The sequence below is a fragment of the Helicoverpa zea genome, chromosome 19 (assembly GCF_022581195.2).
Source record: "Helicoverpa zea isolate HzStark_Cry1AcR chromosome 19, ilHelZeax1.1, whole genome shotgun sequence".
Classification (NCBI taxonomy): domain Eukaryota; kingdom Metazoa; phylum Arthropoda; class Insecta; order Lepidoptera; family Noctuidae; genus Helicoverpa; species Helicoverpa zea.
The window spans coordinates 2,469,359-2,482,042 of record NC_061470.1 but is presented as its reverse complement, the minus strand read 5'-3'; the positions used below and the strand labels follow the sequence as shown (position 1 = coordinate 2,482,042).

General features: G+C 35.6%; 1 protein-coding gene across 1 annotated transcript in view; it reads right to left on the bottom strand.

Annotated features, from left to right (window-relative positions):
• Positions 1-4,455: 4,455 nt before the first annotated feature.
• The window catches only part of LOC124639721 (uncoordinated protein 58-like), a 62,955-nt gene continuing 54,726 nt past the window's right edge, over positions 4,456-12,684 (bottom strand). Inside the window, exons 2-3 of the mRNA XM_047177180.1 lie at positions 6,195-6,967; positions 4,456-5,835 (exon numbers count right to left, since the gene is read on the bottom strand). Of these exons, the coding sequence (XP_047033136.1) occupies positions 5,027-5,835; positions 6,195-6,918 (1,533 nt within the window). The 5' untranslated portion in view covers positions 6,919-6,967 and the 3' untranslated portion in view covers positions 4,456-5,026. The remainder of the gene's footprint in view (positions 5,836-6,194; positions 6,968-12,684) is intronic.

Below are 12,684 nucleotides of genomic sequence, written 5' to 3'. Positions count from 1 at the left end.
CGTTACAGCCTTTTTATCGTCCCACTGCTGGGCACAGGCCTCCTCTCACATGGAGAAGGATTGAGCATTAATCGCCACGCTTGCTCAATGCGGGTTGATGATTTCAGACTTTATAGTCCAGGTTTCCTCAAAATGTTTTCCTTCACCTTTTCGTCAGCCATAGATGTCTAAGATATTCCTACTTAGAAAGTACATACAAACTTAGAAAAGTTGCATTGGTACTGCAAAGAAATAACACAAACATACAGGCAAAGACCTAGTATGTCATATTACCAAGAATTATTCAAAGCCATTAACATGAATTTATATTAGTATCACGTAGTATAATGTTTATGTGAGTAATGACAATTTAACGATCCCATCCAAGTTTGGTTTAAAATGAATCCTTGTGTTCTGATAGCCTAGAGGCTTCTATTTAATACAGGGATGGCGAACCTTTGGAATCTTTGAAAAAATAATAATTTTATTATCACATGCCTTTATGCAAAATTGTTGAAATTAAAAGGCAATAGTTAAAATAAGTATGTGGATTTCGAGCCACTACGAAAATTAAGGCACCTTGAAATTCTCTCTACATTTAATCATTAAGATTTTTCATCTGCCTAGCCTTTTCCCAACTATATTGGGGTTGGCTTCCAGTCTAAATTAAAGTTCTATAAATCAGTGTTTTCATCTAATCACTAAAGATGTTTGTGTTTTTATATAAACTGAAAACGTATTTTCAATACCTTTACATTACTTCTGAAGTAGTTCCTGTGCGCCGGATGAAACTTCTAGAAACAATTACATATTTTACCATAGTTTGATTGTTATTTACATACATTTGACGACCTCGCTGGCACAATGGTCACCATGCCGGACTGCCGAACCTGAGGTCCCGGGTTCGATTCCCGGTTCGATCGACATTTGTGTGATTAGCATGCTTGTTGGCCGTGGTCTGGGTGTTACAATATGTATTTATAAATATGTATATATGTAGCTATATGTAGTTTATCAGTTGCGTTAGCCCCCATAACACAAGTTAATTAATAACTTACCATGGGGACTAACCGACCGTGTGTGAAAAGGTATCCCGACATTATTATATTATACAAAAAAAGGGCCATAGGTTTGCCATCCCTAGCCTAAAGGCTTCAATTTAACTCGATGCGCAAAACGAGTATTTAAAATTCAGCGCCCATTTGCGACATTAACGTTACTTCGGAACATACGGAGTAGGACAAAACGTTCTAATGTAATCGTTACCACGTAAGCAATTTAGGAATCTTTACCTTTAAATGCTTTGCAAAATACGTACGGCTTTCAATAACCTATCTATTTGTGTTTTGCTTATTAGAGATAGGAATTTGAATTAAGTTTGTATGCAAATCTATAGTAAACAAATACGTAGATAGATGGTACAAATAAAAAGTGTATTATCGACAAGCTAATCGTACGTTTTGCTTCATTATTTCAAAATACCTACAGTTAATAAAGTGTTGTACCTATTATGATGAAGACAGTATTTAAACCTTAAAAATTGTTAGCAGCTATTTCATAACATTTTTTTATACATTCACGTCAATGATTTCTTCTGAACTTGGTGGAAACTGAGGGAAATAGTGCATTGAACACATTAATTTCATTAAAACTGGCTGACTTATATCTATCAATATTGGTTCGCGTTCGCTAGCCCAGTAGTCTTCAAAAACCTAAAGGCGCGATTCCACCTAAATTGTTTGCAAACATTTGAGAACAAAAATAATAGGTATAACTTCTCGTAGGTATATACTCGCGTTCAAAGTTTGCAATTTCGGTCAAAGAAATATTGGGCATCACAGTGCCGCAGACCAATGGAATATCGCCTTCACACTCCCTACAGACAGATCGTTCCAATACCATTTAATGTGCCACAGATTAACAACTGTCTCTCCGCAGATGTCCGACATTTGGCAGAAGTTCCAATGGTTTCCACTATCGTCTTCAGACTACACAGGTGGATGATACCACGTACTTTCTTGGCACGAGTACTTTGTAAGGCAAGGCTCACACTGCCTTTAGACGTAGCTTCTGTTGTAAATGCTGTTTGTAGCGATAACATTTTTTAACCGACGTACATTTGTTTCTGCGTGATTATCTCACTCTTGGCTAAACTGATTTTGATGCGGTTTTGAGCGAAATATTTGTTAGACTAAAAAGTTTTTTTTTTGCGCTTGAACAATACTTATTGTATGACGGATAACGGTATTTTTTATTAATAGAGCTTGTTATAACAGCTAGCCAAGGCTCACCTTTAGCCATTACACATTTTAACTTCGTTTCAGTAGGATCAATGTTTATCTTATCTCTTAGGGAGTACACTTGTCCTCTGAGTAGAACAATCAGGTTATTTTATTCTTTATCTCTTTATCCGATATTATATAGCTCAGTGCCGTGCAGTGGCTGGCGTAAAAATTGTCAGTAGGTATGTTTTATCCGTAAAGAGACCTAGGTTATAGAAGTCCGTTACTGCCGATCTATCTATCCATTTTATTGGGTTTAGATATAGAAATCTTGCATGACTTATATGGAGCTGACATCAAAATTTCTGATTGTAAATCACCGGATAGGTTTTAGAAATCCACCTCTAGAGTGGTAGTGTGTGAACCGCTTTACCAGATCAATAGTGGGTATACAATAAACGCTATTACATAAGATAGTAGCCAAAGGGTTCAAGTGAGGAAGACAAATAGCGGTCTGTATTGAAATAGATGCCTTTTTGTGGCTTTGTTTCATACTATTGGGTTTGTATGATAACTAGGTAATGCCTGTTTCAGTTGTAATGTCTCTTTGTTTTAATATCGTAGGAAATGTTGATCTAAAATTCTTAACTGTTTATGTACTATCTAAACATGAAAGTTTGGATATGTGGATGATGTTACTCTTTCACGAAAAACTAGGTCTGTTACAGCCTTTTTATCGTCCCACTTCTGAGCACAGGCCTCCTCTCACACGGAGAAGGATTGAGCATTAATCACCACGCTTGCTCAATGCGGGTTGGTGAAAAACTAGGTACTGAACGAATATTGATGAATCTTGGCAACTCTCATAGCTCATAATATCATTTACGTTATTCTGACTAACATTGTAAAGCTGAAAAATGAGTTTCTTTTAAATTATTTCAGTGTTAAATAGCCCATTTATTGAGGAAGGTTGTAGGCTTTTATCCTTAAAGTTATTCCTACGGCCGAAACCATTGGTTGAAGCTAGTGTATAATAAAATTGTAAACAAAACATTAATATTTGTATCTCACAGTTAATTTCAGCATGAAATAAAGTCTTTATTTTCTTCTTTGTAAATATGCTCAATGGAAACAAAGATAAATTATTGAGTTTCATTTTCTTGTTCATAGAACTGTTGTTTTTTCATTTTGACTTCCTTTGTTTGTTTTTCAACTCGTATCTTACCATTTTATTATACTTACTACATTGAAATGTGTGACAGAACTCTTCTTTTAAACGGCTCCAGGATTCCTTACCAACTTCGGTTTGCTTCTCCATACTGCATATCTGTAGGTCGATGACCGCTCGTAACAGATTCTTGGGTCGGAATTTCACCTTTGCAAGCCTTAATACCTATCAGTTTTGTGAAATCCTTGTGACAGTCAGGATAGGATACAATAGCTTAACGTGTCTTCCCAGGTCCGAAGGGTATAAACCCATACAGTTGTGGTGACCTACCTCTTTCGCCACTTATTGGTACTGGCCGGCTGGTTTGGCAGCTACGTTCGTAAAAATGAAGACTTGTCAAACCAGTCGGCAGTCGGTTTTTTCTCTTTGGTAGGAAGAAAATGTATATTTTTATTGTCCCAATTTATCTTGTAAATATTATGTAAATATATCGATGTAAATACCAAACCCATTTATATTTCTTCCTACATTTGGTGACCCCGACGTGATATGTAGGAAGAAATATAAATGGGTTTGGTATTTACATCGATATATTTACATAATATTTACAAGATAAATTGGGACAATAAAAATATACATTTTCTTCCTACCAAAGAGAAAAAACCGACTGCCGACTGGTTTGACAAGTCTTCATTTTTACGAACGTAGCTGCCAAACCAGCCGGCCAGTACCAATAAGTGGCGAAAGAGGTAGGTCACCACACAGTATTAGACCGTAGGCAAATTGTTGGAAGCAGTCATATGTGGTGACGGCTGCTACAGGGAATCGATCCCTTTGTGACAAGAAGAATGGCGTAAGTATGTTTTGAGGAAAATCTTCTCCTTTATGTATGAGAAGAAATTCAGCCTGGAGTTGCTTTATATAACTGTCTTAGATATACATATACATAAGAATATATGTTTTCCTGTATGTGCCATATTACTCTTGGTATTTTGACGAGCAGAAGATTCATTTGCATGATTTTGCAAAAAAAAAAAAAACTATCATATAAACGGCAATAATAAAAGCTAAAAATAAAAATCCGCATTAATTTTCAGTTTTTTTTTATTCAACTCATATTTTTTTTACAAAGAAACTATTCACATGAAAATCATTACAGTTACCTTGATATTAACAGTTGACAAATAGATCCGATAAAAGATGTCACACATCAGTTCTATCACTAATTACAATAATTACAGTATTTACAACACTATTTACATAATTACACTTGATAAAAATAAATTCGACAAATACCGTTATGATATTCCAAAACTTGTGTCAATTAAAAATTCACAGCCAGAAAATAAAATAGAAAATAAAATTAATCAAAAACTTCAAGTCTTTTAGATTATGTGTTAACGTGTTCCAACATTTCTGGCAACGCATTGTATGCTACCATGCTGCCAAAACCTTTAGGCTCTTTCTTGGTTACTATAGCAACGATTTCTTCTTCTGGCGGTGGAGGTGGAAACTCAGCATTGGGATCCACGGCCACTGATATATCATCTACACTAAGAACTACTTCTCTATTGTCAATTTCGATTCTGTTACGCTCTAAAGAACTATCTTCCATAATGCTGTACAGATTCTCTGACTTACTCTTACTATACATTTGTCAGGAATTCATGTAAAAGGGATCATTGATATTGACTCCATCATTAACTGTGTTGCCCTTTTGGGACCACTGTTTCTGCTGATGCTTTATCCTATAGATAATTTCGTCATGTATGACGCCAAAACACATGGCTGTTAACGCTAAACCAGTTAAGGTATAAGCAGAACAGAACCATAGGGTAGTAGATTTGATAGTATAGTACCTAACACCATTTATTGTTGTGTACGTCATACCAGGAACGATATTACCAAACCCAATAGTGCTTAATGCCATAAAACAGAAATAGAATCCATCTATGATACCCAAATTATCTATGTTAAATAGTACTACTGCTCCTATAACTATGTATATAAATATTGCTGCTAAGCATAAGAGTACTGGTGCTAGTATGCTTAGACCATGCATAGACAGTTTAGAATCAGTATCAGGCCAACTTATGATGTCATCCTTAGCCGTACTAGTAGTTGGTCTTTCAGAAAGAGACAAGTCTTTTTGACTATCAGGTTTTAACACATAGCATTCTTCCGTGGGAGTTTTGCTAGTGTTTTGGCTGTTAAGCATTTCTTCTTGCTGTCTTTTGAGTTTCATTCTTCGTTCCTTTTCTGCCATTCTTCGTTCGTCGTAGCAGCAGTAGCCACAGTTTGAACAGAGGCAGCAGCATAGGGCTCTGCTGAAGACACTCCTAGCCATCTTGGAGAGGAGAGAACCCACGCTGGAGAGGTACACCAGGGTCAGCGGTATACCGATCAGGGCGTAGATTATGGTAACGCCTTTACCCAGGATGGTTCTTGGTGCGATGTTGCCGTAACCTGTGAAAGAAAATAGAAGTGTTATTTGCAGAAGTGAACTTCTTGGTTAATCAGTCCTAGGTAACAGTAAAAAGGTTGTGCCTGAAAGTCAAGATGTGGCACTAATAATTTCCTACTTGGCAGTTTTTTTTTCGAATTTGCTTTGTTTTGAGCCATACAATTGTTCATAGTATATGACCTAAATTATATTTAGAAAAAAAAAACCTTATAGCTCAAAACTGAATGTCAGTGGGTATACTTGTATTTCTACATAGCTGGTACATAATGAAAACTATTTAGGTCCAACACCACTGCAAAACTTAACACTAACCCAAAATTACTTCTACAATTTTAAAACAAACTACACACAAAATTCTCACCTATGGTTGTTAAAACGGTGAGCGAGTAGAAAAACGCCAGCGCCAAATTCCATTCATGTTCTTCATAATGGTTCGAGAGGTCACTCCCAAATTCACCAAGCGCCATCTCCCGGTAGCTGACGCCATATTGTGACGCCATTTCTGTAGTAACCCTTTGCACGAGCTCGTTTTGAAACTTCAAAATCTCCTGTGCAGCCAACCGCGTCCAATTCTCTCTATACAAAATATTCAGAGACACTGTAATCTCCCAAATATTTTCCACCGCTCTGCTTCTAGCGTCCCAAAAGTAATTTGCTGACAATGTTAGGTTCCCATAATCATACTCCTCTTCCGACTTTTTGTGCGTACTATTCTGATCTTTATGACTAAGTTTCTGTCTGTCTGGCAGTATTCGAGGCCTGGCTGGTACTTCAGCACCGCCTTCTATGGCTAAGAAAATGAATGATCCCAAAAACGTGTACGCTAAAAGTACGATGAATATTACAACGTTAGTTAGGGACCCTATAATGAATTGTTTTCTTCTGTACTTGGTAGTTTTTAGACAAAAGCAACAAACAACTTTTTGGCGGGATGTTTGTGCTCTTTTTCTGCTATTAGATGCCATTGAGTCGCCATCTTGGCATCGGTCCAAAGGGATCCCTCCATTTAGCGAGGGTTTAGCCAATGTGTACTGTTCGAATCGGCTGATTGCTTCTTTGTCCAATACCACATGATCTATATCCATGTTGGCGTGTTACGGTCTACCTTTGTTTGATGTCATTATATCGGCTCATCTGAAACAAAAGAAATACGATTAAATACCAAAGACAAAAGATGTTTGTATTTCGGGGATACCGTTCGGAACAAAAAACAAATGGTAGGAACATTCAAAAGTGGAGCTCCCGGCTACATTTCTTTTTCTTCAAAATCGGCTTAGTTTAACCGTGAAAATGGAATAAACGAAAATAGAAACAATTTTGATTTGTTTAATGTTAGCTTGGGTTACAAATTTTTATTTAAATGCTCAAACGTTGGTTGTTGATGGCAAGATTAATTGGATGTCAATCAATTTTGAACATTGGTTGACGGTGACAGGACTATCTACTTCAAAACATAGCCTAACATACATACTCGTTAGAAACAGCTTTACTAACACTGCGAATAATTTAAAGACATAACAAACAAAATTATTCAAACACAGACTAAATCATACGTCAAATAAACATGGCAATTATTAACAGAATAATCTAGAAAGTTTCAAAGATTCTTGATGTATTCATAAATAACGTTGTTGAGACCTATTTAAATATTCAAAGACATTCAAATTCTACGAGTGTAAATTAGTTTAGTCTGCATAAATTTAATTTGGTTCATGTCGAGATGGCATCGATATTAAGAAGGCTTTTTAGCATTATGTTCCAATTTGCATACAATTGAGGGTTCTAATTTAATTTATAATTATCTCGTTTAAGTGTATTGTAAGGCCCTAAAGGGCCTAAAAGGAGATTTTATGAAGCTCCATGGATGTTATTTTAATTTTGATAAATCTGAAACTCCTCTTGAAACAGTTGTTATGGCATATGTAAGATAGTCACTACGGTTAGTCAGTCTGTCAACTAGTATTACCAAAGTTTCAAGGAATGATTAATAAAAGTGATTTTTTCCGTCCTGAAATATACTACACTGGCCGTTTTCCCGCGGGTTCACTCGCGGCACGAGAGAACTACTGGCCGTACCGGGATAAAATATAGCCTATGTTTCTCGGGAAGAGTGTAGCTTTACGACTTTACGTTTTACGTTACGTACTTTACGTTTTTATGAGTTAATCCATTACAAACGATTTTTTTTTCTCTTTATAACATTGTTATAGATGTAGACTATAAGAAGACCAGTAAAATAACTCCCTTTTTATATTCACTAGCATCTAGACTCCCTGTCCACAAGAAGCTAGATAAAATGCATTCCTTTTTACGGAATCCAACCGCAGTTCAGAAAACATTTAAGCCCATACCACACTACTTAAGTGGGTACTCATTTTTCAAAGCATTCAGGGGGATGGGATGGGGATGAGATAGGTGACAAATGAAGGAGTATGGACTTAATGCCATGATTAATGATCGCTCGATATTCTCCGTGTGTACGATATAAGTAGTCTTGTAATATGACGGGAAGTTTTTTTGGGCTGATGACATGACTTAATATGGTTGGGGGAAGGGCTCATGATATTATTTAATTAGATTGGAAGTACTAGGGGGCATCTTTTTTGTTTTTTGTCTATTTAACAGAAATCGTATTTCTTAAATTTAATGTGTTCCGATTTTCCATTGAGGGTTAATAAAAGAAAAAAAAGAAAGAAACGTTTATTTGCATAGGACATACGTGGTTTTTACAGAGGTTAAAAGTTCTAGCTGTATTCAGCCTGACTTGACATGCAAATATTTATTAAGATTTTTTTCCCAGAATCAGATGTCAGTCGTATTTTGTAAAAAACACCACTTCAACAATAATCTTTAGGTAACTTGTACAGTTTCAAATAATTATGAAAAAAAAACCTACTTTGTTCGTAAGGTATTTTCAGCCTTCATTTTGCACCGAAAAGAAGATGAAAAAGCGTACCAACAAAGATGTGGACATATCCATAGAAGGTTCCTTTCCTTTAAAATAACGAGGGACATTATTAACAACGTGGAAACTGTTTTCGCACACTGCAGATTTTTTGTAGGCCGACAGTTTGTTTGGGCTCATAAATCAGTATGGAAATGAATGGTAGTAAGCACATAACAATGATGACATAATATATTTGGCCGATATCAGACCGACTAATAATTATGATAAAAAAAAAAATTGAAAAAATCTTTCAATCGGTCTGATGCCGACAAAACATTTATCTGATCGTTGTAATATGCGTACCACCATTCATGTTCATACTGATTTATGAGCCAATCAAAACTGTTGGCCGACTAAAAGTTTCCAGTGTGCCCACTCTAAAGAAAACCTCAAAAGTGAGCCGATAAAGTAAATTAGAGCAATTAGTGACACTTTAATTAGTTCGATTTGACTTCGAGGATTTTTTGCTCGAGTTCCAAAATTGGCGTCTTTTTCCGTATTAAGTGTTTAATTGGAAATACTTTTATGTGAGTTTTGTAGCGAAGAGGAAGTTGGTAAAAATGGGGCAGTAATTTGTCATCTAAAATATCAAATTTTAGTAGCTAAACGTCATTCACAAGTTTCTTCATTTTTATCCACACTAATTGTTAGAAATGTCTGTGATTAGGAGTCGACGGGTATGAATACATATTTTTATTGTTAAGATTTAGAGTTTGTTTGCTAACTTAACGCCCTAATCTCAGGAACTACTGGTATAACTCTTAAAATATTTTTGTGTTAAGGCCATCGATATAAATATGCATTGATTTAATCGGTTAATCTTATTGTATTCTGAAATGTGGCCTTTTTAATATCTTTGCAAACTGGTTTCATATTTTTATTCTTTCATATTATGTTATTATGTTTTCATAGGTTTCTGTGGAGATCTAAGGGGGAGGCCTATGTTCAGCAGTGGACGTCCTATGGCTGAGATGATTATGATATTATGTTATTTTTTATCGAAACTGGCAACATATTTTAAAATGTAAGTTAACAAATTATCAGTTTTTATAAAAATACTGTAAATTATATAAAAAAAAAAAAACTGTTAAAAAATACTGTACAAGTCGTGTCTAGACAATTTTCTATACAGACTAGATAATTCAAAATAATGTACTAGTCGCAGATGGCTCCTCTTTGAGAAATATTAACTTTACTCAAAAATTTAACATTCTATATTTATACAGATCCCGTTTAAACGAGGTCATAATTAATTTAGTTTTATCAGAGTTCGTCCAAAAATACTTGATGATCATAATAAATCAAAAAGTTTCAGTTTACAAACAGATGTTAATCATTTTGGAAACCTACTGGAATTGGGGCTATATAATTTTATTACCTTTATTATTTTAGCTCTCATTTCTGTATATTTAAGCTCTGGGGAAATTCTTTTGTAATAAAATATATTTTTTACAGAACATAAATTATGAAGGGTTTGTAAATAAGCCTATTTTAATTCAGATTATTATGGACTGTATCATTATTCTACCTGTAGATAGAGAGTAACTTATTAATATTTTATGAAAAGTTTGATTAAAAAAGAAGCCTTTTTTGACATGTCCAACTTTTTGGATCTCTTCAAAACTAGAGACGACTAGAACTAGAAAGTAAGTCCTTTCACTATTTATATCATTTGCCTAGCCTTTTCTCAACTAAGTATGTTGGGTTTGGCTTACAGTCTATTCGGATGCAGCTGAGTACTAGTTTTTATAAGAAGCGACTGCCTATCTGACCACCTTAACCCAGTTGCCCGGGAAACTCAATTCCCCTTGACTGGTTGCAAGACTGGTTGTCAAACTTTCTGCCATTTGACCACCCGTAACGACTGCCAAAGGCATTCAAATGACAGCTGCAACATCTATCTCACTACTTTATTATACAAACTACAAAGGACCAAGCATTCAGTAAAAAGGTTCGTCAATATTTCAGTCCGATTCACGCAGAAACAAAACCAAAAAAATATAAATAATAAAACAACCCATCACCATATATTTGATCCTGAGGTAAACAGATGCACATAATTCACATAAACTTCAAACATTTTCTATACTGATAGACGAAACTGCGGTTTTTTAGGGTTCCGTACCCAAAGGGTAAAACGGGACCCTTTTGTGTTCGCTTCTCTGTCCGTCCGTCCGTCTGTCACCAGGCTGTATCTCATGAACCGTAATAGTTAGAGAGCTGAAATTTTCACAGATGATGTATTTTTATTGCCGCTATGACAAGAAATATTAAAAACTAGAATTAAATAAATATTTTGGGGGGCTTCCATACAATAAACGTGATTTTTTTGTCAATTTTATAAATGATGGTACGGAATCCTTCGTGCGCGAGACCGACTCGCACTTGGCTGGTTTTCTTTGTTTTATAATAAATTCGCTTGCTGAACACGTAGGGGTATAGAACGCGATGTATGTGTTGCGTGAATTGGAACGGTTTGGCGAATAAATGTGGGTGTGTGCGTGAGATGGATGTGTACCTGACGGTCTAAGTTTTTTATTTATATATGTGTCTTTGTTTATTATGAAATAATGATAAATAATGATAGAAAATTAAATATTTCGAAACCATGTGTTATTAAGAACATCGGATCTTTTGTGGAACCAATTTTGTGCCGAGTTATTCAATTAACTTCTAGGTATTTAAAAAATCGATTTGCTTCCATTCCTCTTGAAAATATTATTCCAATTACATCTTAGAGGTACACTGCAAACTTATTCAGTCAATAGTTGTATAGATACCTTCACGGATCTTGACCGCTCGGCGGAAGAGTGGGGATCGCTTTGCGCAGCAAAGAATCAATCCCGAGTGACGGCTATGACGTGATGCGCTGCGGGCCAATCACCGCTTGAGCCCGCCCCCGCGCCTAACGTCATACCATAAAAGGGACCAAATAAATTACTTCTGCACAGGTGAAGGTCAGCGCTCAAGATTCGTGCCGATGATTATATCAATCTGTTATAAAGTATGGAAGTGCAGCACACATTATCATACAAGGATCCACGATTACGAATCGTAAAGAAATCTGGGCTTAATGATAATGTATAAATATACCTATAAACATTACTATGAAGTTTACTTAACAATAGTATGAAAAACCTAGTAGCATAAGGCTTGTCAATTAGTATGTTGCGCAAGACAGGTTGGTCAGAGTAGCCTTTGTTAAAATCCTTACTAATGAGAGTAAGGCTATTATTTCTAACAATAGAATACAAATAAAGATACAGGAATGCATGTGGAACTTATATACTCTTACTATCTGCAGATATACTACTGAATATTTCACAGTACACAAACAATTATCATCAGCATTTCTTTCGTCAGAAAGTCGCTTCTTATACAAAGAAGGAAAAGCGGTAATCACCATTCTCATGGTGAATTGGCGAATTCTTCCAATTCCAGGTTTCCTCAAGATGGTTTTCCTTCTCCTTTACTCAGATATTTTAAAAACCATTCGCTTAAATCACGAACCTGTACATACAATCAGTAAAAAATTCGCAGACGCCTAAATTTCTCAGGTTTTCTATAAACACATATTGAACCATGTGCGAAAACATAAATATTCAGATATTTTCCCAAGATTTTCTTTCCACAAATACCTTCTGAGTCCTCACTTTCCTCACCTTATAAACGAGGGGGCTATGAGTACCATACACACTGCAAACTTTTAGTCGGCCGATAGTTTGTTTGGGCTCATAAATCAGTATGAAAATGAATGAGTACGCACATTATAAAGATCAGGTAATTTAGCTGTATCAGACCGACTGAAAACTTTGACTAAAATCGAGATTTTCCTTAAAAAAACCGGCCAAGTGCGAGTCGGAATCGCGCACGAAGGGTTCCATACCATTATTTATAAAATGAG